Source organism: Chaetodon auriga, chromosome 8 (genome assembly GCF_051107435.1).
Source record: "Chaetodon auriga isolate fChaAug3 chromosome 8, fChaAug3.hap1, whole genome shotgun sequence".
Taxonomy (NCBI): Eukaryota; Metazoa; Chordata; class Actinopteri; order Chaetodontiformes; family Chaetodontidae; genus Chaetodon; species Chaetodon auriga.
The window spans coordinates 10,813,909-10,840,315 of record NC_135081.1 but is presented as its reverse complement, the minus strand read 5'-3'; the positions used below and the strand labels follow the sequence as shown (position 1 = coordinate 10,840,315).

At 40.6% G+C, this 26,407-nt stretch overlaps 1 protein-coding gene across 5 annotated transcripts in view; it reads right to left on the bottom strand.

The window, feature by feature from the left end:
• Window positions 1-19,604: 19,604 nt before the first annotated feature.
• Window positions 19,605-26,407, bottom strand: part of LOC143324561 (CUB and sushi domain-containing protein 3-like) — a 223,280-nt gene continuing 216,477 nt past the window's right edge. For all 5 annotated transcript variants that reach the window (XM_076737169.1, XM_076737171.1, XM_076737170.1 and 2 more), the window contains 5 exons: window positions 25,536-25,694; window positions 25,001-25,113; window positions 24,139-24,226; window positions 22,932-23,073; window positions 19,605-22,155 (listed from right to left, as the gene is read on the bottom strand). In XM_076737169.1, coding sequence (XP_076593284.1) covers window positions 21,996-22,155; window positions 22,932-23,073; window positions 24,139-24,226; window positions 25,001-25,113; window positions 25,536-25,694 — 662 coding nt within the window. In that variant the 3' untranslated portion in view covers window positions 19,605-21,995. The remainder of the gene's footprint in view (window positions 22,156-22,931; window positions 23,074-24,138; window positions 24,227-25,000; window positions 25,114-25,535; window positions 25,695-26,407) is intronic.

Sequence of the window (26,407 nt, the reverse complement as noted above, 5' to 3'; positions counted from 1 at the left end):
ATAACGTGTCTTACCTCTGCTGTGACGGCCAGGAATCTGCCCCGCTGCTCTTCCTGTCGTGTTAGCTCGCCTTCAGGGCAAAGTCTACCTGCTATCAGTTGGTTCCCACAGAGACAGGACTTTAGCTCCAGGGGGAAGAGGATGTATCCCTCATTAGGCTCAATGGGATATTCAGATGAAGTTCTTAAAATGTCATTAAACCACACAGACTGGCACTTTGTCAGAGCAAATCGTGTCTTCACCTTTTTATTTTACCAATGCTGTTTCACACGGGCCCTCGGAACAAGTTAATGTCTAACTATATCTGAGTGACTAACTAGTTCCTGTAATGATATATCATTAGCTCACAAAGTGTGATAAGCTTCTAACACTTCATTGTGTGTATGTAGCACAGTGGCACTGTGGGAGAAAGACGACAGTATGATGAACGGCATCAGTCCAACCTACACAAAGGGATTATGGTTATCGAGTCACAGCAGGGAAGAATAGCTCAAGACACGCTGTATGCCAAAAATACATGAAGTAATGTAGGTCAATACAGTCTTAATCACCACGGAGAATCGCCACTGAAAGGGATCTAATGAAGACTTCGCCATGAGTAAGAAACTAGCCCAGGATGAATGTGTTGTCCATGAAAAAAACACAGCTCAAGTAAATTGTAATTTCCACTTCTTAGCCTTGATTACACTAAACGTGAAGCGTTTTAATGTGATATTTAAAGTGATTATGCCTCAGATACATGATTAGATACTCACCTCTAGATGGCATACCAGCCTTTTTTTCATGGTATGGATGAACAACCAGCAGACCTCCTGCCTCATGTACGAACACTCAGCAGCTCTGCCTGGGTTCTGATTCAAAAGACAATGACACTGCAGAAGACACACAAAAAAAGCTTTATAAAGGAGCGTATCAGCAGTTAAAAGTGAGGTTTCATGCCAAATACTAAATTCCAAATTCACTGGATCAGTGCACATCACAAAATAAAAAGACTTTCTAGCTGAGAGTTTTTAATCCAATCATTTCACAGCAGCATGGAGAAAGTAATCACACTGTACATCAAGCAAACACTGGGGGGCACTAGTCTCCTGTGCAACCTCTACTAATTGCAGTGATTTGGTTGTAATTCTCCCCCTCTATCGCTGCCACCTCCCTTTGCAAATCCTCCAGAGAGCTCTCTTATATCAGCTGCCTCTTCATTTTAAATGCTGGATCAAATCCTTCATTTCTCTCACCTACGTGTGACATGTGATGTTCTTGTTTCTTTCAAAGTGCTGCTAAAACAAAAGGAAACATTGTTTTCCTGTTAAGACAGCAATAAAGAATCATTTCAAACAGAGGAACGAAATAAAGACTTGCCATGGGACAGAAAGCTTTACTGTGACAAACACACATTCTCACTCTGTTCTCTGCTGATTGGTGTGTCAGTCAACACGGGCTGGATTTACACCGCCTGCTCAAATCTGATGAGCTTGCTCTCACCTATTCATGAGATCTCAGTCGGATTTGAATGGACGGCACAATAAACAAAGTCACATTTGAGCAGGCAGTTGAAATCCAGCCTGTGTTGACACACCAATCAGTGTGGAGGCCAGTGTGAGGGCGCATTTAACACAGATCTGATTGTCATGGCGCTATCCAAACAGCAGCAACACATGAGGCTGAAGCCACATGGAGCTGAATGTGTGCAGAGCACAGAGCTGTGTCCAGACCATGATACACAGGATGGAGGGAGAGAGGGGGGGAAAAAGACAGGAAGGAAGGAAGGAAGGAAGGAAGGAAGGAAGATAGATAGATAGATAGATAGATAGATAGATAGATAGATAGATAGATAGATAGATAGATAGATAGATAGATAGATAGATAGAAGGAAGGAAATAAGGAAAGACAAAAGAAAGAAAGGACAGAGGAAGGAAAGGAAAGGATGGAAGGAAGGCAGAAGGACAGACAGAGGGACAGAAAGACAGGCAGGCAGGCAGGCAGACAGAGTCTGTTTTCTGTCTTGATGCAGACAGACTGTGACAGCTCTGTTTTGTCAGACTGATTCGATGCTCTTTGGGGCTTTTGGGAGTGAGGATCACAGAGGGGAGTGTTCTGGTGTCACAGGAGAAGGAGAGATGTAGCCATCATGTGAATCTCTCTTTCCACTGCGTGGAGTTGTGAATTACTGCTTCTCGGCCGTTCTGGCCACAGAAGGATTTATTTGGAGAACTGAAATGGCGGTTTGTGTGGGGCCTCGGAGAGCCCCAGTGCAGGTCTGGAGGTCTGTGTCACCAGACACGTCTTCATTTCTAATTTACAACCCTCCTGAAGCTGCTAATGTAGAATTTCAGCAGCATGTACTGTATGGCTGTTGGCAGAGCTCTACAATGGCTCTCACTACACAGTGGCACTGCATGTGTTACTTTAAATAATGAGACAGATTGCACTGTGTTCTATTTAATAATATCAGCTTGTCCAGCTGTGTCAAGTAATATTATTTTACTAATGTAACATAAAATAGAAAATAAATAAAAAACTGAAAATTGACAATTCTGACACAACATTTTGACTTCCTGTGAGGGCCAAATCAGCGTTGCATTGGTTTTCACTTGCCTTATCTTGTTTTGCAAATGAGCGCAATACAAAAGGCACAGCTGCACGCAGTCTAACTCAATGGACATAATTAAGTGAATAAATGACTATTATCCATAGCTGATTTAATATATTACACTACTGTAGCAGACAGCACAAAACTGCAGATGGATTCATCCTTATTAGAGTCAGAGTTTACATTAGCTGTGCCTACAATAAGCACTCCATTACTAAATTACAAATAACCTCCACGAAACTTGTCTAAATACTGTATATTCAATGAAGAGCTTAATTAAGTATTACTGACCGTGTTGCTGACATACCTGAACATTCACTGAAACGGACCAGGATAATAGAGTTACTGTATTTTCATCTGTGTCTCTGTCACAATTTGTCTTCAGAATAATCATGTTAAAAGGAAATTAAGTCTCCTCTGACATCACTTTGGATCTTGTGAAATTAACTCAGATCCAGTGCTAAATAATGCTATTACAGTGGGACGCGTAATACAGCACATGTAACAAAATACGCAGGTTTAAAGAGTGGGAACTCTAATAACCTGAAAATGTCACAATATATTTCCTTTTAAAAACAACCACAGCTATACAGTGTGTATCTTTAGGTTACTTGCATAACCCGAGCTCTCCGAGTAGCATGAGTGAGCTGTCAGAAAGCAAGCGAATCTTTACTAGATCTCAAGGTTAATTAGCTAAACTGACCAAAGCGGACCCTTCCATCCGCAGGTGCCAGTTGTTGCTGGTCAGACTGCCTTCACCATGGTTTCTTTGGTGCACATGTTCACATCTAACAAGCTAATGACTGCCGGAACCTGTGGCCACCTCACAGCCTACATACGCCCCCTCAGAACAAGCTAGCTCGACAATTTGTCTCTCTTCTTCAGCACTTCTTTAGAGCTTGCCTGTGCGTCTCTTCCGGGGCGACATTTAAGTTGTTTAAGTTGAGTCCTATTATAGAAGCCCATAGGGAACTTCAAGAAATGATAATGCAACTCTGAAAGTGCAATTTTATTTTTAATTTTGACCTACATAACACATACATAAATGGAAAATTAATGCTACTGTGGAAGGACATTTTCATTTTCAATTTTGCATTATCTAATAATAAAGTCCCCGACGGGCTTCCGTATTTCATGATTAAATGTTACATAGGCTATTCTATCTACTCAGCTGTTGTAAAATCAATTTGAAACCTGTTCCAGGTAAGGTTAAAAGCGGTCAGGAGAACACAGTGATACACAAATAGCAATATGCTAACATATCTACAGTGTACAAAGGTGTTTGGCAATCTTTTTTTTTTCCTAACTCGTCTGTGACTCATTTTTATTTTCAAAAGACTTGATCAAACTAAAACTCCAACTCTATTTGGCCTGAAACAAAGCTGTCGCATGATTGTGCTACTGCAATATATAACATCAGCACTGATAATGAAAGCTATTATTTCTTTATTCATCCACATTGCAAGCTTAGAAAATAGCACTCCACTAGTTTTTCCATGTTTCATCAATACATTCAGGCAGCTGAGTCACCAAATTGAATTTTCCCATTTTTTCAAGTTCAGTTGAACACACTCTACTGACCAAGACCCAAAGCTGTGACAGTTCCTGAGGCATCGCTGACATCTAGTCTCTAATTACTCTCAAATTATTCTAACCTGATCTGCTTCTTGGATAGAGCTGTATATGATGGAAGATCTTGTTTTTAATAACAAAACAGTTTTGTTAAAATTAGGGAAAGCAACTTAGAGATAGCTGAAGTAATTAGCTTAATTTATATAAAACACCCTGTTTGGGTAATGACTGAGCTGACTCAATTCAATAAGCATCCAATTTTATTGCCCCTGTTCTGTGTTTCTCTGTCCAAACATGAAAAAAGGTCTGCAAAAGCGAAGCCAGTTAATTAGAGTCCATAGACATGTGATCTCAACCGTCACAGATGGATCTGAACACATTTGACTGCTCACTTTTCACTTGAACGTTAGGATGCTGGGTTTGGGATGTTGGAGCTGATTCAGAGTGGAGTGGAGAGTCATGACGCCACGAAAGGATTGAGGGAAAGTTTCTTTAAAGCCATGGTAGTGTCTGACAGGCTGGGTACATGCTGCCAGGTCAAATATAGGCTGGCGCTCTATGAAATCCCTCAGGGTCGAAAGCAAGCGACATCATGGAAAAGTCTTCCCTTCCTTACATATCCCCGCTGCAGAAAGAGCTAATAATGCTTTATGTGGAAAATGTGTTGAGCATAGATGACAGAATGAACTCCTAAATTTACTTGGAGAACACTTGGAGATATTACCTCTATACATTTGATGTTCATCACTGTATGGACAGCAGCAATGGTGTTTTCATATATGCACAGAGGTATCGCTCATTATCTTTCTCTCACAATGCAAGGCAGATACAGTACTGACATTTAACAAGCAGACAGGCAATGCTTGTACTGTCAACTATTATTTAAATGCATTAACAAAAGGAAATGTAAAAACAATGCTCATCTGACTATATGGACTGACAAATCAATGCAATGGCTGAGTGTATGGATGCATGAGATCACATTGTGGCAGTCTCCAGTCTGATCTGGCAGATGATCAAGGCAATAGGAGTAAAGCAATTGTACGCTAGTGTAAAGAAAATGAAGCCATTGTGAAAGATGGTAGACAGTCCAAGGACAGATGGATGTCTCATCTGCGAAGAGGCCGTGCAGCCATTTGCTGTCAGATGCTCCCTGTCAAAAACTGGGCAGAGAAGATTTGAGTTTGGGCCTTTTCTTCCCTGACAGAATGTATTCAAACAGAGAAAATGGATTTCACATAAGCCATGACAACCACAGAACAATAAGTGACAGTGGCATTTCACTGCTACTATGGCTCTGACAAGAGGAACCACTGCTGCCACCATCCTGTGGTCAAATGTCAGCCTGCTCCTCTCTCGGCTTTATGACACAGCTGGCTTGGTTAATAATCTCGCACATGGAAGTTTGAGCATCTTTTTGACTGGGAGAATAGGATTATCTGAGAACTTCTACCATGTAGATTGCTTTTTATTTGCTTAATAAATCAGATGTCATATAAGAATTAAATACTCAGGGACAATCATATGCATCCATTATATACATACTCAGATGATTACATGGTTAAATAAATCATATAATTATACATTGTAGGTTGTATTTTGCCTTGCACTGTACATGAAGGACTTGAGTTTTGTATTCAAATAACTGTTGGAGCTTCCACATATAATCACTGTTAAACTGGTAACTGTTTTGCTCTGTTTGAATCAGGGTTTTCTTATGGACAGAGTGATGATGCCAAACCTTGGAGCACTTGATTTTAAGTCACCGTTTTCTGAATTTACTTACAATACACTGATTCTAAAACAGTTGGGACTCCGCATAAAGCACAAACAAAACACAGTCCAAAATCCATTTTGACCTATACTAAATTGAAAACAATACAAACACAATATATTTAATGTTTGACCTCATACCACAGCTCATTGATTTTTCTAAATATCTGCTTATTGTGAACTTGATGCAGCAACATGTTTCAAACAAGTTGGTACAAGCACAACTAAAGACTGGGAAAGATGTGGAATGCTCCAAAAACACCTGTTTGGAACATTCCACAGGTAAACAGGTTCATTGGTAACAGGTGATAGCGTCATGATTGGATATGCAAGGGGCATCCTGGAAAGGCTCAGTCGTTCACAAGCGAGGGTGGAGCGATGTTCACCACTTTGTGAACACATGATTGTAAAAAGGATATTACTACATGAGCTCGGGAACACTTACGAAATAATACCTCAAGCTGTGTGGGATTCATTCACTAGTGGCATCTAGTGGAGAGGATGCAGATTGCAACCAAATGAACACCCCTCACCGGGCACCACAGGCAAGCCTATGATGGCCACAATGAATGCAAAAGACCCTCTCTAGAGCCAATGTGTGGTTTGTCCGTTCTGGGCTACTGTAGAAACATGGCGTTGCAACATGGCGGACTCCATCTGAAGATATAAGTAGCTCATTTTGAAGTAATGAGAACACAATGATTCTTATGTCCAGGTGGTTATCCACTGATGACACATTACTATGAATATTATACTCCATTTCTGTTAACAGATCCCCCAAAATCCTACACACTGGACCTTTAAGATTTGAAACCAGGTTTTCAACCCTGTGTTCAAGAGTCACATAATAACTGACTGAGGAGCTTAAACATGGGAAGAGTCTCTTCGACTGACCAGAGATTCTGATGTATCAGTCCAATACGTGTGTATCAAATCATTTGAAATGTCAGCAATGTTCAGTGTTGAAATTTAGCGTCAGTGGACAGACTGACAGAGGAACGGACAGGTCGACATGTACAGATTCACAGACCTACGTTACCAATGCGCCGGTGCAACCAGGGCAAAAGCATTGCAACCCTCCTGCTTATTCTCCTTTTGACCCAAAATTTATGGCAAGGAACTGCTTCCTTATGTGAAGAAATGAAGCGTCTAATATTTTTTATTAAGCATGAATCACCACTTTGTTGTAGCTGACACAAACCTTTTTTTCAGTGACACTGCTGATAATGTGGGAAACAGTTTAATTAGCATAGTCTCTTGCTTCAACCCTAATGACATATTTCAAATAATATTTTAAATTCCTGCCTGGTTTTTCTTAACCTCAAACTAGTGTCTAAAGATTACTTGATAATATTACAATGTGTATGATTCATTATGTCCTCACTGCAATTATTGTAGCTTGGATGGTGTTTTTAGACTCCCTGAGTAGATAATGGCACGGAAATTGTGAATATGTACACGTTTAACCAGAAAATGGATCACAGCTTGTAATAAAAGGAAGGGTAAGACTGAGATACCAAAACTCACATAGGCCACCCACTGACTGCCTGTGACAGTGTGAGTGTGTGTGTTTGTGTTAGAGGCCATATTAAATGATTATATTATATAGCTTTATATTATTAAGGATGAACTGGTATTATTCATGAAGGTGCTTTGGTTTCCTTCAGCAAATGAAAAGGCTAAACTTTTAAAGTAGTATTAAATTTTATTACTTCTTTAGCAAATTGGAACAAAATAAAAGAATTAGAAAGAGACAGATTTAGCGGGAGGACTGGTGAAGTTTTGCACCTCTGACACTACAGATCTGACACAGGACGCTGGCCTCCTCTTCACAGAAGACTAACACAAGGAGAAACTAAAGTTTTTCTGCAATTCGCGCCTCATCTGCTCTTCAGTTCAGTCTATTGACTTCAAAGTTCTTCAGCTTCGTCCCCGGTGAGTGGGCTGCTGGCCGGTTCATCCGGAGACCTGCTCGCTTCCACCGCCCAGAGACCAGCTGAATCCTGAGCCGCAGCGAGCGAGCTGAAGACATCCAGCCAACTTGAAAGGAAGAAACCTTCTTTCGAGGACTGTGCTCCAGTCCGCTCAATGCCTTCATTTCGAACTTGATCAAAGTTAGAAAAGTCTGTGACAAATTCTGTCAAAGCTGCCACTGCGTCTCCTGAACAACCGAGTGTGTGCATTGTGAAGAGGCCATCACCCTGCCGCCTGCTGAGAGACAGTCGACTCAAGCTGAAGTCGCCATGTGGGAACAGGGATGCCCGACAATACCCGAGAGCTGCGGGAGGCTCTAGACGAGAGAAAGAGACATATCAGCTGGCCAAGCTGCTACGTGGGAGCGAACACACCCGAGACTAACAGACCAGCATTGCCTCTCCTCTCCTCTCCTTCCTCCAGACTGACCTCTCCTCTTAGCCATCAAGCAAAAGGAGACAGTACTTTTCCTGTGATATTTGGTTGACGCTGTAGATAAATAGGAAAACTTGAGAACCGTTGAATAAAAAATTAGGATTTCCCATCTCTCTCAGCCGCTGAACGCTGCCTCATGCCTTATTCTATTCAGTGTTAAAGATTTCATCCACTTGTTCCTTTATGTTTCCACTAATTGATGCATCTTATTAAGACATCACGCTTGATCTGGTCTTTGGTATGTTGCTGCATTTGTGACCTCAGTCATTTATTCATTGATTGTTTATCGCTGTATATATTCATGCATTTAGCATTGAGCCTATTAATGGTCACATTCATTTGCTTTATTTTTTAGTAATAATTGTTATGTGTGTGTATTAGAAGTTGTAGAAGTTGTTGTATCAGTAATTGTGCAGGAAGTGTGTAGTTTGTGGTTACTGTGTATATTGTGTAAAACCTTTCATTTATAAAGAACCTGGTTATGTGAGTTTGTGTGTGTGGTTACGGTCACCATACACGAGCAAAGAACTCTGTAGCAACGTTCACACTGAAACTTAATTCATTTGCTATCAATTTTTCCTTTTAAAGGGTGTTGCCCAGAGGTAAATTTAATGCAAGTTAAATTCTGTTATTTAATATAAATACTATTTCTGATAGCTGGGAGCGAGTGTGAATCCACTCCTCCCTTTTAACAAAGCAAAGTTCTTTGCTATAATAATTTAATATCCCTCACGGTAAAATATGCTACATGGTGCACCCTCAAAACAGCTTGAAGGCACCTCGGGCACTTTCCACCATACATTTCTTGTCAACCAGTTATGGCCGCTGTGTTTTTCTCTGGTTAGATTGGAGGGCAGCACCAAAGCAGGGAAGACAGAGGGGGGAATTAAACAGAGGATGAAGGCTGGTGCAGATACAGAGCACCTTCAGCTTTCAGAAATTCTTTGGTACCAACAGACATGTTCCAACTGTGAGGCAACAAAGCCGAGCACCTGCAGTGTCTGAGTGAAAAATGTTGGACTGTTTTTCTAGATTACTGTGCTAAGAACTATTACGCTTCTTTTCTGTGTGTACAATGCGCTGCCTCCATGGTAACAGAGAATAGAACCCGAGGCAGCCAGCGTGACATTAGATTTTTATTAGATATGGTCTGAGGACAGCCACCAAATACACTTACTGAAATCAACATATTCTTGTCAGCGTCTGGAAAGTGAACGTTGAGACAGTGTAGCTGCTGAAAACAGAAGACTAATTTTTGGTTCCTTTATATTTGTAAAGTCAAAAAAACATTACATCTGTGCAGATATTTGTGTTTAACATTTAACACAATATAATTCATATAACGTGGCTCATCATATCATTTTCAAACTCACAGCATTAAGCAACTCTTTCTTTATCTCAGTACATTTTGCAGTTATTTTGCACAATTGGGAATATTTCACTCAAAGAGCGTAGTTTTGTGTGCTACATTTCTAATGTCAGAAAGGCAGAAAAAGGCAGAAGCAGCTGTGAAAAGCTGCACTTTGTCAGAATTTAGCAGGTAAAGAAACTGTGGATTCTGATTATGACAGTGACTTTAAAGTGATCTCAGAGTGGCCTTCATTATGTTGATATCAATAGAAAACGATGCTTTAGAAGTGTTCCCTTATAAACCAGTCAGTCTGGAGCAGAAAGAGCCCAAAGTATAAGCCAAGAAAAATCCAATGTCCTTGTATGGGATTTGAAGGACTGCCTTAAGTCAATAGACGGAAGCTCCATTTAAATTAGATTGGAAGGAGATAGCACATATTCTTACAATGCTGCTCTGGTCCAAAGAGACGGTTCAACAAAATTTAGCAAAGAGCCAAACAGAAGTAGGAGCAGACTGCAGGGACAGTTTGGGTCATCCATCAAACAGTCTCCGACATCAGGAGAGAATGTAGCCGCCTCCAGACTCCCCACTTCATGCATTATGTTGCACACAAGCACCATGATACACAGTCATTGTGTACAGTAAACAGCTAGAATGAAAAATGCTGTTTTACTGCATGAGTGATTTGGATTTATCTACTCAGAAATAAACTGTGCCAAATTACCCACACAAAGATTGTGAGCTCTTGAAACTCCGAGCGCAGCTGTAACTATGTGTTTTTACGCTTTTGACCTGGTCTGAGCAGGAGGGCGTCCAAAACACACTCATCCACTGATCCCTGACTCCACAACTGCCCGTCATCCTTTACTCACACACCGTGTCTGGTGCCTCTCCTGCAACTGAGGCTCCAGGAGCACTGAAACACTGAATGGAGCTCAAGAAAGAAAAAAACAATCTTAATACATAAATAAATAAAGCTGTTCTTAGACCTGCCACTTAGCTGACACAAATCCTCGCCGTGCACAGCCACGAGCGCTCTGTCTGTGCTGTTTAATGGACAACTTAAGCCGCCCTCTTTCGGAAGGAGCTGCAGGCAGAACTGTGGCACATTAACATCAGCAGAACACTATGTGATTATTCCTCGAAGGACAAATGTGCTCAATCATATGCTCAGATAACATCATATGTGGCACACTTTCCCCTCCCCTTCAGTTTTATGCTGAAATGAGCTCCACTTCCTGCAGAGCATGCATGATAACACATCCAAAATGTTAGCGCCGTATGATGTATAACGCGCTCCCTAACAGAGGTTGTATATCATGGCGAAACATTTCATTGATAAGACGAAATGTCACATACTAATTCATGGCACATAACTGCACTTTTTCCTCCTCTTCTCTCAAAATGTTGCAGGATAAATAGTCAGATCAGTGTGCAGAAGCACACAGCGTGTCCTCGTGTGCCAGGTACTTTACGCAGGTGCAATCTAAGAATCATATTATCTGATATTTAAAGACCGTAAACAATTTGGTGTGTTATTATTTGCTGTTGTCGTTCATAAGATGAAACAAGCAGAGCGAATCACTGCGTCAGTCTATCAGCTGGGAGCGTTTGAATAGATCTGAGGGCTCTTTTCGTTGCATTTGCTCTAATATGCTTGGTTTCTAAGAAAGAAAAAACTGTAGGACTAAATGTATAAATACAGCACTTACCAGCACATTAAAGCCAAGTTCTCTGTCATATTTTATGCAAATAATATATTCAAAATGCTTCCTGGTGTACCACTTGAACTGCCTTTCAATATTACTGATCCACATAAAGCCAGCGAGATGTTTTCAGTTTGTGTTTGTAAGTGTATTAACAAAATATAAGTCCAGGAAAACGAACGGCGAGCAGAAATGCTGCTCAGTGGTTCTGGCCCCCTGAATAAAATATCACACATGCTTTTTCAAATATGAAGCCCAATTACTCACTCACAAAAGCAGGCTCCTCTGCTCTGTTGTGGGTTTCTCTTCTCTGGATGCTCCTGAGGGGAATTTTCAGGGAGCGTAGGAGTTTTTTATGACTGCTGTGATTGAGGCTTTGAGAGCTGATGAAATTACAATAATGCGCTGTGTGTTTTTAAAACTGCGTTCGTGTTCTTCGTAAGGCTCATCTTCCATACAGTGGAGCATATTACCAGCTTCAATTTGATGTCTTAAGATTTGCCTTGTGGGACGAGTGATTTTCTGTGGTGAGGAATGTCTTATGTGACGGATGTGATTGGCTGGTCAAAAGCATTTTTTTTTTTTCCAAGATGAGGAAGAAAAAAATCTGTTGTGTGCAGCTGCTTGTTTCACATCAAAGAATCTGCTTCCTTCAGGAGCGAGTCACAAGGCATCAGCAGCTAATTTAAAAAATTTTCACAATTAATTGTTTAAGACAGGGAGGGCTATGAAGTTGGACACCCTGTGAGCAATTAGATCAAAGTTGTCGTGTCAAGAAGAGCTTTAGTGTTCACACTGGGTTTGTACAGAATATCAAGGTCATACTGATGTGGCTTTGTAATTCACCTCCCAGATATTCTCTGATCTACAGGTCCAGGAAAGGGTGGATAAAGAGACATCACAGTCATATATACACCAATAAGCCACAACAATAAAATCAATGACAGGCGAATAACCCTGATCATTTCATTACATTTCAGTGTTCTGCTGGGGAACCTCGGGTCCTTGCAGTCATGTGGATGTTACCTTACACATACCACCTTCGTAAACACTGTTGCGGACCAAATACATTCCTTCATTGCAATAGTATCCCCAGATGGCAACATCCTCTTTCAGCAGGATAATGACACACAGCATAAGATGTTCAGGAATGGCTCGAGGAACATGACAAACAGTTCAAAGTGCTGATTTGGTCTCCAAATTCCCCAGATCTCAATCCGATCAAGCGTCTGTGGGACGTGCTGGAACAAGTCTGATCCATGGAGCCCCCCCACCCCCGCCCTCGCAACTCACAGGACGTAAGGGAGCTGCTGCTTATGTTCTAAAGCTGTGGCTGATCGCTGTATATTTGCAGTGTTTTTATATTGTGCTCCACCGTGTGACTCTTACATAAGCTATTTGAAGCACATCGTGAGCATGTGTTATCATTTAATCAAGCTTTTAGCCTCCTGCTGCCAACTTCTCCATGTTTGTGCCTTATTTATAGTTTCATGTACCATGAATATGTACTCCAAAATGAAATAATTTGCAATATGTCCCGGCATCACTATGAAAAATCCCTCATAAAGTGCGCTCACAGCAACCGTCAAGCACAGTGACTGTCAGATTCTGTGTGCACATGGCAAGTGTCAGTGATGATGCTGATATGCAACGGTTGATGTACGCAACCTATTAAAATAACATCCGTATTGACAGAATAGTCTGACAACCACAGCAGATTAATTCACAAGATTTGTTCATGTTTATCTGAATGTAGTATTTTTAGACAGTGACAGAGAAAAAGTAACAATGAGAAAAGACGACAGCTTGCTAGCTTAAGTCAGTGAGCTGACGGAGTGAGACAGAAACTCTTCAAATATGTTCACTTGAAATTCTACTAGACTCAGTAAATTAAAGGAACATACACTTATTTATTTATGCAAAGTTAGATAAAAGGATTGATAGCACTATCATATCTATATGCTAAATATGAAACTACGGCCAGCAGCCAATTAGCTTAGCTTAGCATAGAGACTGGATACAGGTGCCAACAGCCAGCCTGGCACCCTAACACAATCGATGCAGCTGTTCCCCCTTGCAGGATTGCATCTCATATTGTATTATGTAGTTAGGACTGTAAAAGTTGTTGCCAGATTGGGCCTTGGGATGGATTATGTCATTAAAAATGATCTTGGGCAGGTTTGTGGAAGGGCAAAATTTTGGCCTGGTTTTTCAAAGCACTGCAATTTTTCTGTCTTTCTTTCTTTTTTCTGGATGACAATGATGTTTTTTAACCAACCTGACATCACCACAGAAAGCTTTTTGACCAGGGTTGTCAACCAGGTACGTCCACTGGCTTCGAGCTAGTCAGACCAGCGAGTAGCAACTAAAGCTAATATAGATGATCAATTTGCCAAGAAGTAAACTGATGCCATTAAGAGTATGTCGAATCAGCTATTAGCAGTACTGCTTGCAATGTAGCCATGGATGTACAGACAACTACAGCTGGATGACTCTGTTCATCACATTGTAAATTTTCTCAGGTATGATTTCTCAGAGGATTTATGGACGTAAATTGGCAATTTACATCAGAGATGTCATCCTCCTGAAGTTTAATCACTCTGAAAGTTTCATGTTTGTGTATTAAGATTTGACTGAGTTACAAGTTATTACATTCTATTAATGATACATTGTTGCACATGGTGGATTCTCAAGGCCAAAATACATAGAACCACTCACAGGTAGTGCTCCTGAACACCGCTCCCTCCTTCCACTCGCTCTCCCTCTTGCTCGTTGAGCAAGGGGCCAAATTTGAATGTTGTGTTTGCAAACAGCAACCAACAAATCCTGCACAGTATGCTTTTAAGGCTCTTTTGGGAAGGTTGGAAGGAAATATGCATCCAAAGAAATTTACGTTATTCTAATTAAATGCATGAAATCCCAGTTGGAGGAAAATCACGTTACATTATGGATCTTGCTCATGATTTATGATGTGAACTGCCTCATAATTAATGTTTTGGAGGAATCTGCAAAATTCAAACCACAGACACACACGCACGCATGCACACATGCACGCATGCACGCACGCACACACGCAGACACACTTCTGCCTCCTCGGTTGCTTTCATGATAGGTAGTGTTGATAGTGGTCGTTGACCTCAGTTTAACATCCTTCATTTCATATCAGGCAGAGACATCCTCGATCTACTGTGGGATATTTCCCAAGGCCTATGTGATTTAACGGTGGGTTAAAAATTTATTTTGCTGAAATGGTTATGGAGGAAATTACATTATTCATCCACTTTAAGATTAAAAAGGGTATGTTAAACTATATAACTCTGCTCTCATAAACTGTTCCACAGAATATTAAATCCCAGTCCATTTTCCAAGACATAACCTTTACATGAATTTCATTGTTATGAGTGAAAATGCTGCTACTTAGTGCACAAATCAGCCATATCAACATAGTTCTGTAAACTACGGTTTCTTTAGTCAGAGACGTGTATTGGAAAATTTCATTAACTGATATTTCCCTCAGGTTTTTCTTTCTCAGCAGCTTCCCATCTGTACACAGAACAGCCCACCACCCTGAGGACATCTGGCCAATGAGAGCAGAGTGGCTGAAAATGGCTCATTAGTGAAAGACTGAAATATGCAGGGAGAGAGAGGCTAGTTAGTCACCTGACAATCCAGCACATTAGAGCCAAAAGATCCATGGAAGCACACAAAACTCACTAGGCTTTGACACACTTGAGAGAAGAAAACCAACAACTTCACCGACTTCTCCAGACGCTGTGCAACAAAGGATAAACAGTGAAAAACACCTGCCTGTTAGAGGATTCTACCAACAACGCTCATTCAGATCAATAAGAGTTCCTGTTATGTTATGGTGGTGAGAACTAGCATTTTGTGCAAAAGCAGTGCTTCCATCTATCATGCAATGTGTCAATACTGCTGGCAGTTGATGTTGTGGGGTGTGATTTCACAGTACACACTCAGCCCCTTGATGAAAGTGGAGGAACGCCATGGGGTATCTGAACATCAGAGGCAGCCAGGAACATTCCTTCATTGTACCTGTGTATGCACCTCTGCAAATTGATTTTCTATAGCAGGCACATGCCCACGCCACAAGACCATAAATGCCTCCATGAACAGGACAGTGGAATCAGCTTACTGCACTAACCTGCTCAGTCACCAGATCTCAATTGAGAATTTGTAGGATGACACGGCACAAACTGCAGAGGAAGCCCGCCGCTGAACACTAGAGGTTCCTCTAGGGATTCTCCCACATAGAAAGCGGAGCTCTAATGAAGCTATACGCTGTTCCCAGAGCAAACAGGAGGTCAGAGTCAGTGTTTAGAGGGTGTTAGTGTATTACATGGAGCATAGACCCATACTGAACAAACACCCTGAGCTTATTTGACATCTCGGCCTAGCAACAGCTTATATTACATCATCAACACCCTTTGGGTAAAATCTGCTTGATGAAGCTTCAGAGTAAGTTCAATGGAAAATCCTTCTGGCAAATATTTCTAATCCATACATAAATCCTGGGCTTAGACTTTAAAGTATATGCTTAACCTGAGTTGGAAATCAAACTGGTTCCTGCCAGTCAAGTGGATGGTGTTTGATTTCTATGGGGCCTCTTCAGACTTCTTTATGGAGTGTTCTGTCATCTCGGTGACACTCCTTTGCATTTTCTATCCTTTGACTGCTGCAGTTAGTGTCATCCTAATCAGTCACATCATGTCCTGACAAAGTGTCACCTCCTCATGTTGCCAAGCCTGTGGTGGCTATCCACCTATGTCAATCCAGTCTGTCACAAAGTGATGTTGGGAGGCCAGTGATTTCCCCCTTACTCTATTTTGCTGTAATTTGTTTGAACATTCAACTTTGAATAAGATCACTTCAAAACTTTTCTCTGACGTACTGCTGTTTTAGAGAATTACTACAATTACAGGTACAAATGCACATACTGTAGATACCATGACAAGCTTGATAAACAGGGTCATGTTTTGCCTGAACGCTTCAAGTTTCATACAATGCCTGTAAAATGCCTATTTTCTTACCACTCGCTATACCTCCATAAATAATTAATCAGGAAAATTTCCTGTAATTTTCCTGTAAACTGTAATTCATCTGACATGCAAAGTACATATAGTGTCATGCAAAAGTTTGGGTACCCCTGGCCAAAATTCTGCTTCTGTGAACAGCGAGTGAAAGATGGCCTGATACCCAAACAGCATAAAGATCACACATTTCTTTTTGATTCACTTTCATACTGTTTAAATTTCCATCTTTCACAGTTCTAAAATAACATTTAAAGAAAAGGATCTGAAGCAGAAGTTTGGGCACCCTGCGAGGTCAGCACTAACTGTCGTCAGCTAAGAGTCTTTCAGTTCTTGTTTGGGGGATTTTTGCCCATTCTTCCTGCGAAAGGCTTCTAGTTTTGTGAGATTCATGGTCCATCTTGCATGCACTGCTCTTTTGAGGTCCACCCACAGATTTTCAATCATGTTAAGGTCGGGTGACTGTGAGGGCAACTGAAAACCCTCTGCTCGCACCTCTGGAGGTAGACTATTGTGGATGTTGAGGTGTGTTTTGCATCATTATCCTGTTGTACAAGCCTTCCTCTTTACATCTTCATTTTTTTTTTTTTTTACAGACGGTCTGATGTTTGCTTCCAGTATTTGCTGGTATTTAATTGAATCCATTCTTCCCTCTAACACTGAAATGTTCCTCGTGCCACTGGCTGCAGCAAAAACCCAAAGCATGATCGATCCACCCCCACGCCTGACAGTTGGAAAGGTGTTCTTTTCATGAAATTCTGTACCCTTCTTTCTTCAAATATACCTTTACTCATTGTGGCCAAAAAGCTCCATTTTTACTTAATCACTCCCTACGACTTGTTTCCAAAATGCATCAGGTTTGTTTAGATGTTCCTTTGCAAACATCTGCCACTGAAATTTGTGGTGAGGACACAGGAAAGGTTTTCTTCTGATGGCTCTTCCATTAAGCTCATATTTGTGCAGGTGTTGGGCGCAGTAAAACAGCACACTGCCACCTCAGAATCTGCTAAATCTTCATGAAGATCTTCTGCAATCAAATGGCAGGTTTGGATTTGCCTTTCTAGCAATCTTACAGGCAATTCTCTTTGAAAGCTTTCCTGGTCTTCCGGACCTCCACCCTCACTATTAACTAACATTTCCTAGCTACATTTCCAACTGAAAACACTTTGCTATCTTTTTATAGCCTTCTCCTGCTAGGTGGGCATCACTTACTCTTAATTTTCAGAGTGCTAGGCAGCTGCTTTCAGGATTTATAAAGCTTTGAAATTTCCATCACCTGGCCTTTCCTCACAAATACTGTGATCAAGCCATAGCACTAACAGGCTGATTCAGGTCTGAGAGTACATACTTTTGTATGGTATCCCTCTTTTCACTCTAAAATTGTACAAAACAAAAACAATCCAATAATCTCATTTTGAAATACTGAAGAGGATGTTTCATCGTTAATTATACGCTTTTTGAAGATGAGGGGCCGTATTCCTGAAGATTCCTAGCGGAAAGAGTTGCTCTTACTGATGAAATTCTGAGAAAATTCTGATGTTTTCCATGGATTTCCCCTTACGAGACTAGATCCTGGTAAAGATTATTCACAAAGCATCTGGCTCTTAAGAGAGCTCCTGATGTGAAAAACTGTCGGGAATACGGAAGAGGACTTTTCAGAGGCTTAAGAGTTTCTTTAGCAGAGGAGAACATGGCGGAAAGAGGAAGGACAAATATTCATCAAATGCTGAATGACAGTGAGTTAGCAAAACGCTACAGATTAGATTGCAGGGATAAAGTTTATGGTCGATCTCATTCGAGATGTGCTCACATCTCCCACCGAACAAAATAACGGCATAATGCCAGCAATGAAAGTGATCATAACAGTAAGATCTTTGACAAGTTGAAAAATGCAGCAGTGATGACTGCTGATGACTGTCACAACCCTCCATCAGCAGAGTGATCACACACATTACAGCGCTGTCACAGCCTCAAACTGTGGCGCAGTTCATCTCATTTCCACTGGATGTCCACACCTCGCAGGCTCACAAAAGGGCATTCATGGACATAGTGGGCTTCCCTGCTGTTCTCGGTGTAAATGATGGCAGAGTTATGTTTATGGTAAAGTTATGTCAATTAATGCAGCTTCTTATACAAACTGGAAAACAATCACAGAAACTAATGAAAGCTGCGCTACATATTTCCACGTTAATAGGCCTATTGAAACAGATCATGCACCCAAATTAGCAACATGGCAACAAATGTAAACAAATAAATAAAATAATTATCAGCATGTGAACAGGTTTTTCTTTTAAAGTACAGCTTTACAATATATTCAAGATTCAAGATGTTCATTACATAAAATCGTACCCATAATTCCACCACACTAAATTCCACCACGCCACCTCGATAAGATATGTTTCAGTCCCTTCTCGGCTCAGAGTTGCTCTGAGAATTTTCCTATATCACTCCTAAGCTCGGACTCCTTGTGAGGCATTTTCAGGCTTAGTTAGGAGCTCTGTGAGAGGACTCTCAGAATACAGCCACAGTCTCCAATCATCAATCTTCTAACTATTCACAGTAACACAAATTTTGACCAGGCGAAGGAAACCTTTGCACGCCACTGTATAAATGACATCTCATTTTGTGCCAAGAAAATTTCAGCCGTTTGTAACCACTGAGAGCGGCAGAGAGAGGCGGGCTAAATGAGAGTCGGGTCACAGGCATGAGGAAAGCTCAGCGGAGATGCGGACGATGGCATTTCAAGTTATACCATTTCACTTCGTTTAAATGTGTTTAGCAACAAAGTTGGAACTGACTTTCTGCTCATACCAGGTGTTAATGTTAACAAGGATTATTGACCACAATGCATTGCTAGAGCACAAGCAGGCTTTAAAGATCTACAGTGTCTCTTGGACAAAGATAGCATCAGTGCTGATCTTATTTTGGCGAAACCAAGCAGTCAGCAAGTGGAAAACTCATTAAAAAATCTGTAAAGGTGCAACGGAAAGAAGCAGCAGACTGACTGATAAAAGCTCTCTGCTTAGTTCACTGCAGCAACTTATCTTACTTTGCAAATAGTGCAGCCGAGTGCAGAGTTTCAGAACAGAGGCAGAATCAAGCCATGACATCTCGGTTAATGAAAGAGAAGAGCAACGCTGAAGTTCATTATTTTATATTTTATATATAAATTAAGGATTTATACATTGCTGATAAAGAAAAAATACAAAACATTTTTTAATCTTACATGACATTTACATGTGAAATTTTACACAACATATTCAATAACTTACAAATGCTTTATTTGCATAAAAAATATATCTCTTTACAAAAGTTTTGTAATATGTACATATTCATATACACAGGTCTTTGAATGGGATAACAACTGTGTGGTACATTTAAAAGCATTCTACTCTAGTCTGATGTGAGACTGACTTGCCATATACTGTTTTTTACCAGATGCATTTCTTTTCTCATCCATAAGAAATATGAACTCGCAAAATATATTACATATCAATAACACAAGACATCTTGCCAAAGAATGCCATCAAGTATCAAAACTGTATAAATGTACAAAATGTAACAGCAATGACAGGAATCAACATAGTGGTACAAAGTACTATAGCAGCAATTGCTATACTGGATCACTTTTTGCCAACATGCACAGGTATGAAACTATGAGCTGCTTTTCAAACACACCTCCTCTTAGATAAACCATCTGAGCCGACATCACTCAGCTCACTCAGTGATAACTGTGCAGATTAATTACACTGATGTACAGTTTTTCTCATGAAATAAATGTTATGTCTTCCTTAAAAACATATGCCCATACAGTATTCAAGGCACTGCAATGATGTAGAGATGTGATGACAGTGTCTAATTTCTTTTTTCATTCTTAAAACATGGATGGCCTTGGATGATAGTACAATACTAATGGTGGCTCATGTTTAAGTGTGCAAATCTTTTCCATGTATACTGTACATTTGTTGGCAGAAGCTGATGGTTCAGTAAGACAATGATATAACCGTTTGTATCTGTCAATAAAATAGGCCAAGGCCGTGCATTCATCAAGTGTCTGAGAGTAGGAGTGTGGATCAGGGTATTTACTGACGAAGGCACGGTTTCCCAAAAGAATTCCACAACAAACACTGGTAAGTTTAAGAAAAACCAGGGATGATGTGGAAGTTGTCTTGGAATTACTCTCAAGTAAGGCAGACGCATGTCAAAATGTTTGTTAATATAGAACAAGACAATAAGTTTCATCAGACTGCCCACTGACACATCTTCTCTCTTTGATTTACGACATCCAGCCTTAAAATAAACCTCTGGGAAACCTGGCCAACTGTATGTACTGTGCACCGAATGTATTCTCAACTTTGTTGTTCAATAAAAACCTGACATAATTCAGCAAGGAACTCCTACTTTGAGATTCTTGATATATGCAGGCTCAAGGCTGGGGTTAATTCACTCCAATTTTGGCTTATTTGGGACACAAAAAGACAGAACTGGAGAATCATAAGAAGGAAAATTACCAAAAATCAACTGGTTTTTAGAATAGCTTCAATAACTTAAGAACAGATTAAATAGATGGATGAATTGAGTACAGCCCCACACGATGTACTGAAAGGTACAGCATGCCTTGACTAGACTCAGTTTAAACTCTCATACTTTAAGAACATTTCTGTCATAAACACATTCACTGCACACCACTTGATAGTAAACCCTAATGTTGACTCCATCTCTCCAGAAGATAATGTACTCTATTGTTGTCGAAGAACCTGCACTGCACTGTAACAATAAAAGCCCTAGCATTCCCAGTGGCACTGGAAAAAAGGTACTGCACTTCAGTAATTAAATCCCTGGCCATATATTTCGTCAGTAGGAGGTACCATCCAATTAAGAGGTATAATTGACCATATAACTTTGAACAGACTACAACACCGACATTACTGAAAGAGAGGCTGTTTCTTTTCTTCTTCCTCATCTCTCACACACCCCACTGCTTGGAAAATAGACTCTAAAGATTACATTGATCAACTCACAGTTGAGAGGCTCCTCACCTCCATAAGAGAAAATAACTCATCAGGATGAACACAAGACTAAGACAAAAACAAAACAACAAAGGGGCTAGACGTGGGCTGTTTTCTTGAAAAGAAAAAGTTCTAAATTTTTCATTTGGCATTGTGAAGTAACCCCTCTATATTTATACTGCAGAGCATAAAATACTCTATTTTATCTATATGCCAGAGGCTCTTTTATTCATAAAGCCAACACTCACAGAGTGTAAAGAACACTTCTCTTCGCCGAACTACGGGAAGATCTGGAAAGGTGTCGGACCTCCCCTTCCACTCTCATCAATCTTTGAGATTCTGTATACGATCGACTGCAACTGCCATTAGTGTTGCTGAAAATGTGCTTTATGTTTCTGATTAATTCTGTGTCTTTGTTGTATGTCATCAGAAACAGGGAAAATAGAAATGTGTATATATATATATATTCATGTTAAGCAAACAAGGAGAAGTTGTATTCTCCCTCTATGTGTTTCTTTCTCTCACACTCAGTAGACATCAAACCATGGTGCAGATGGTGTTGAGATTGGGGTCAAAGCGGACGACTTTCCCCTCAGCAGCTTTTGTGTTTGTGTTGTACATGGGATTCTCAAAAGTGGCCTGTCCATTGTTGTTCTCGTGGACAGAACATCCTGTGTACTGCGCTTTATCTGTTTTCCTGGAGGGGAAAAATGAGGTTGCATATTAGTTGAGAGACAGCATCCCAATTATCTTGCCTCCTTCCAATCCAATAAACATGTTTCCATTATCTTGGTGTGGACAGCTGCAGTAGGTAAATGAGGCTGAATGGTAATTATTGTTGAAAAGATCAGTCAGAAGAGGCCTACGCCAGATCACCGGTAACTAATATAATGAGTGCAGAATTTGCATGTGACAGGTTCTCTGTGTATGTACTGTTTTGAGAGGCAACCTTCTTAAATTAGAAAAAAAAAACAACTCCACCCGTCTTCACACAGTACATACAGCACACTCATAGAGCACATATGTACGTGGACAGAGACCACATTACAATTATACTGAAGCCACTCTCATTAAAAATGCCTGACGTATGCTGCTGTGTAATGTGGTTCGGATGGTAACGCGTTGTCTGATATTGCATCATGCTTTGAAGCCTCTCACAAGTAAACTACTGTATCCAGTGAGGAACCTTGCAGCAGTAAAGCAGGCTGTGGAAGTGGGCCACGGTGTACTATCTACCTCATCTTGATGTGAATTTCCTTTGGCTGCAACTGTACAAACATCTACATAAATCTGGCTTCCCGAAACTTTTTCAGCGTCAGATCTGTGTTAGATAACTTTGAAACTCAACATGGGACACGCTCATGAAAATGTAATACTTTCTGTCTCAAGTGGTAACCAAACGGATATAGACTACAGTAGCTACTAAATTTGGGTTCGAAGCCACTATAGAAGACGCCAGGATACATTACATACCGCTGTTTGTAGAGATAAAAACCGAGGCCTGCAAAGATGAGGGCAAAGAAAGGCACGAGGATAGCGACAGCAACAGAACTGCTGTTGGTGGAGCCGTTGGTTTCGGGGTCAGGGAGCGTGACGTTCTCTCTCACACTCAAACCTGCAAGAAAGACATTATATTCAGCTAAAGAATACGAGGGAAGAACATTTAAAATATTCAGATGTACAAAATGACACAAACAGTGGAGAAACAGATGGAATAATAGAAAGATACGTATCATTTGCTGGTGACGATGATGATGATGATGATGATGATGATGATGATAATGAAGAGGAAGATGATCACAATGATGAAGTTGGAGACGCGGCGGCAAGTCGATAAAGAAGACAAACATGACGATCATACTGATAGTGATCACTGTGACTGCCATAATCTCGTTGAAGACAATCATGAGATGATGACAACAGGAATGTTGAGCACAAAGAAATAAAGGACGATGATGTGGAAGGAAATGATCCACTGGGTGCTGTATGACTGAGGCAGTGGATGGCTGACAGTGGCTGAATGCTGTCAATACACAGCAAATATGTAGCTTCATTGATTGAAAGGAGATGTTATATAACTGGTTTATGAAGGGAATCTTGCCATTTAACACAGACTTACTAAAACATGTTATTTCCATAGGAACAGTAGGTGTAACTGGAAAGGTTTGCAACATGTTGGATCATTATCTGGATTCTCCATGATGGTAAAGATTCCCTCCAGGCAAGTTTTAAGGCATACAAAAATAATATGCTTTCCATAAATTAAATAAACAAATCGTAAAATTGCATCTATATTGTCTTCCTAACTGGAAAATTCAGAATCTTTCAAAATGCAAATGTCTTTCATTTCCAAAATGTAACTGCTGGACACAGCAGCACCTTCACCTAAATGTCTTTTCACGTGTGTGCTGATGGATTCAGGTCTCCACGGCGCACGTGTATAAGTTGCACATCGGACCACGATTGGCTTCCAAACTAATCCTGTTTGTATGTTGTGCGTTTCCAACTCAGATTTAAGGTGAGCACAGAGAAACTTTGCCCCCTCAGCAGATGCACATGCATCATTCATTCACAAAAAGCACAATGCATTTTTAAGCGGTGTGGGGGTTTAAATATCAACTCTGTCTGAGAAGAAGAGACCAATGGCAGGGGGGCTTAATGTATTTGAAAGGACACATACCGAGTCTCTGGAGTCCAAACTGTCCATAGTCTTTAGCCTGCATGAAGCCTTGGAACACGTAGCTGCCACCCTCAGGCTCAGCTGAAACCTAGCAGGAAAAAAAACACAGAGCTCGAGGAACAGTATGTTTTGTTTCATCCACATGAATAAAACCTGACTTTTCTTGGCGCCTAAGAGAGTGTTACATCTATTCTACACCACATCAAAAACTACATGTACTGTATTTAGCGTGACACATTCTGTCATGCTACATTCAGAAATAACACCTTTGTTAGCTGAAACCCCGCTCCAGAAGCTGTGCGGTATGCTATCAATAGCTCCGCCGTGTGCGGTCACCTGTCACACATTGTTATCAAATGGACCTTGAAGTTTATTTTAGAAGAACTTCAATTCCACAAACAACAACTGTCCTGCGGTTGGTCCAAGTCCCTTAGATGCCAGCCGTGTGTCTGAGCTTATTCAGCAAATTGTCAACGTGGGAACACTGAAATGGTTCACACAGAGCGCCCGGTGCATCTGATGCACAACCAATGTAACTAGATGTAAACAAAAACGGACAAGAAGCCAGGAAATTACTATTCTGCTCATTGTCACAGTTTCTTGTCATGTATTGTGATTTTTTCACCGTGTTGGCACAGTAAGTAGGATGAGAAAAAGACTAATAATGAGGAAACATTGGCTTGATTCAGTCCATGGAAGGCTTATTTTTGGCACCCAAGTCATTACAGCCCCATCGCCTGTAATGTTTTGTCTGTCAGACTGAAGAAAAAAAAAAAAAAAAATGGAATAAAAGACAGTCACAGCTCTCGGTTATTTTCAAAAGATCACTGGCCAGCTGCTTCAAATTCCTGTGTATACTCACAAATCCGTCCATTGCCCATGTCTCATCAGTAATCCTGCTCAAAGAGCTGTGGGCCAGCGCTCTCATCTGGTACAGCAAAAGCATTAACCGAGCCTCCTGGCGCTTGTACACTCCTACAAGGTAGAGGACGAGAGGTGATACAAGAAATGATGTGAATAAAGAGATGAGGATGTGTGGAGGAATGACAGAGAAAAAGAAGCAGAGAGAAGTACGGAGAGAAAGTAAAGGAAAGCAGAAGAGAAGAGCTTCGAAAAGATGAGAAGAGAACACAGCCGAAGAAGGAGGAGGAGGAGGAGGAGGAGGGGAGGAGACGAGTGACTCTTGAGTGGGCAGTTAGTCAGTCAGCGCAGACTAACACATCCGTCTTTAGAGCCAATAGTTAATTTCCACTCTCATGCATGAGATCATTTAGTGATTGACTGATTGACACCAGGCACCCTCAAAATAAATGGATGTGACACACAGAGGTAGTGAGAGGAGGAGGAGGGAGGTGGAGGGGAGGAAGCAGAAGACAGATGAGTTATACATGACTCACCAGACAGCAGAAACTCCATGCTACTGTCGGCTAAAGTTACATTGACTTTTCCCGTCGTGGCGTTAAAGCTTGTGACTGTCAAAGTCATCGGCTGCTTCTGGCCTTTGTAATCGTAGGAACCCTTCCAGATGAAATCAGGGGCAAAGACGTCATCAGGAACTTCAGGAAAAAGAAAAGAGAAAACTCATTAAATAATGCCATTAAAATAATAGCACCAAAGCAGTGAAGAAACGTGTGAAAGTGTGGAAGTTATCATTCCTATTAAACAGCAATGTCTGACATGTTTTTTAAGAGACATCAAATCAGTATTATGATTTTAATGCAAGCTGACTGCTTGCACCCACGCAGCAAAATGGTTAATTAGATGTGCAGTCGAGTCAACATATCAAACAGCTAATAACAGTCTTTTCATTCAATTTGAATAATATCATGTTCCTCATGTGCTTTGACAATCGCAATTAATAATAATTAAATACATTCTGGAAGATGTAACTTTGGACTCACTGTGAACTCAGAACTTTTCTAACAGTTTTACATTGATAAAACTTTTTGCAGCACTTTAACTGCACAGTCAAAACCTACTGGTAATTATTTTCAAGGGAATGATGTGCTAATTACCCTTGCAAAAAGGTGACTGTCTGTAGTTATTACCAGGAACTAAACTTAATAATAGTCAGAATAATTATCTAGTATTAACGACATCCATTTCAATAATTGTTGGCACAACAAGTTCATGTTTAAGAGGTTAAAATAAGCACTTAGACATTGAAATATGACATTATTTTGGAACTGATTGATGTTGCTAACAGCTTTACCTTTTTTGATACTGATTAAACAAAAGTAAAATGTAATTCCATGAGTACACTTTCACC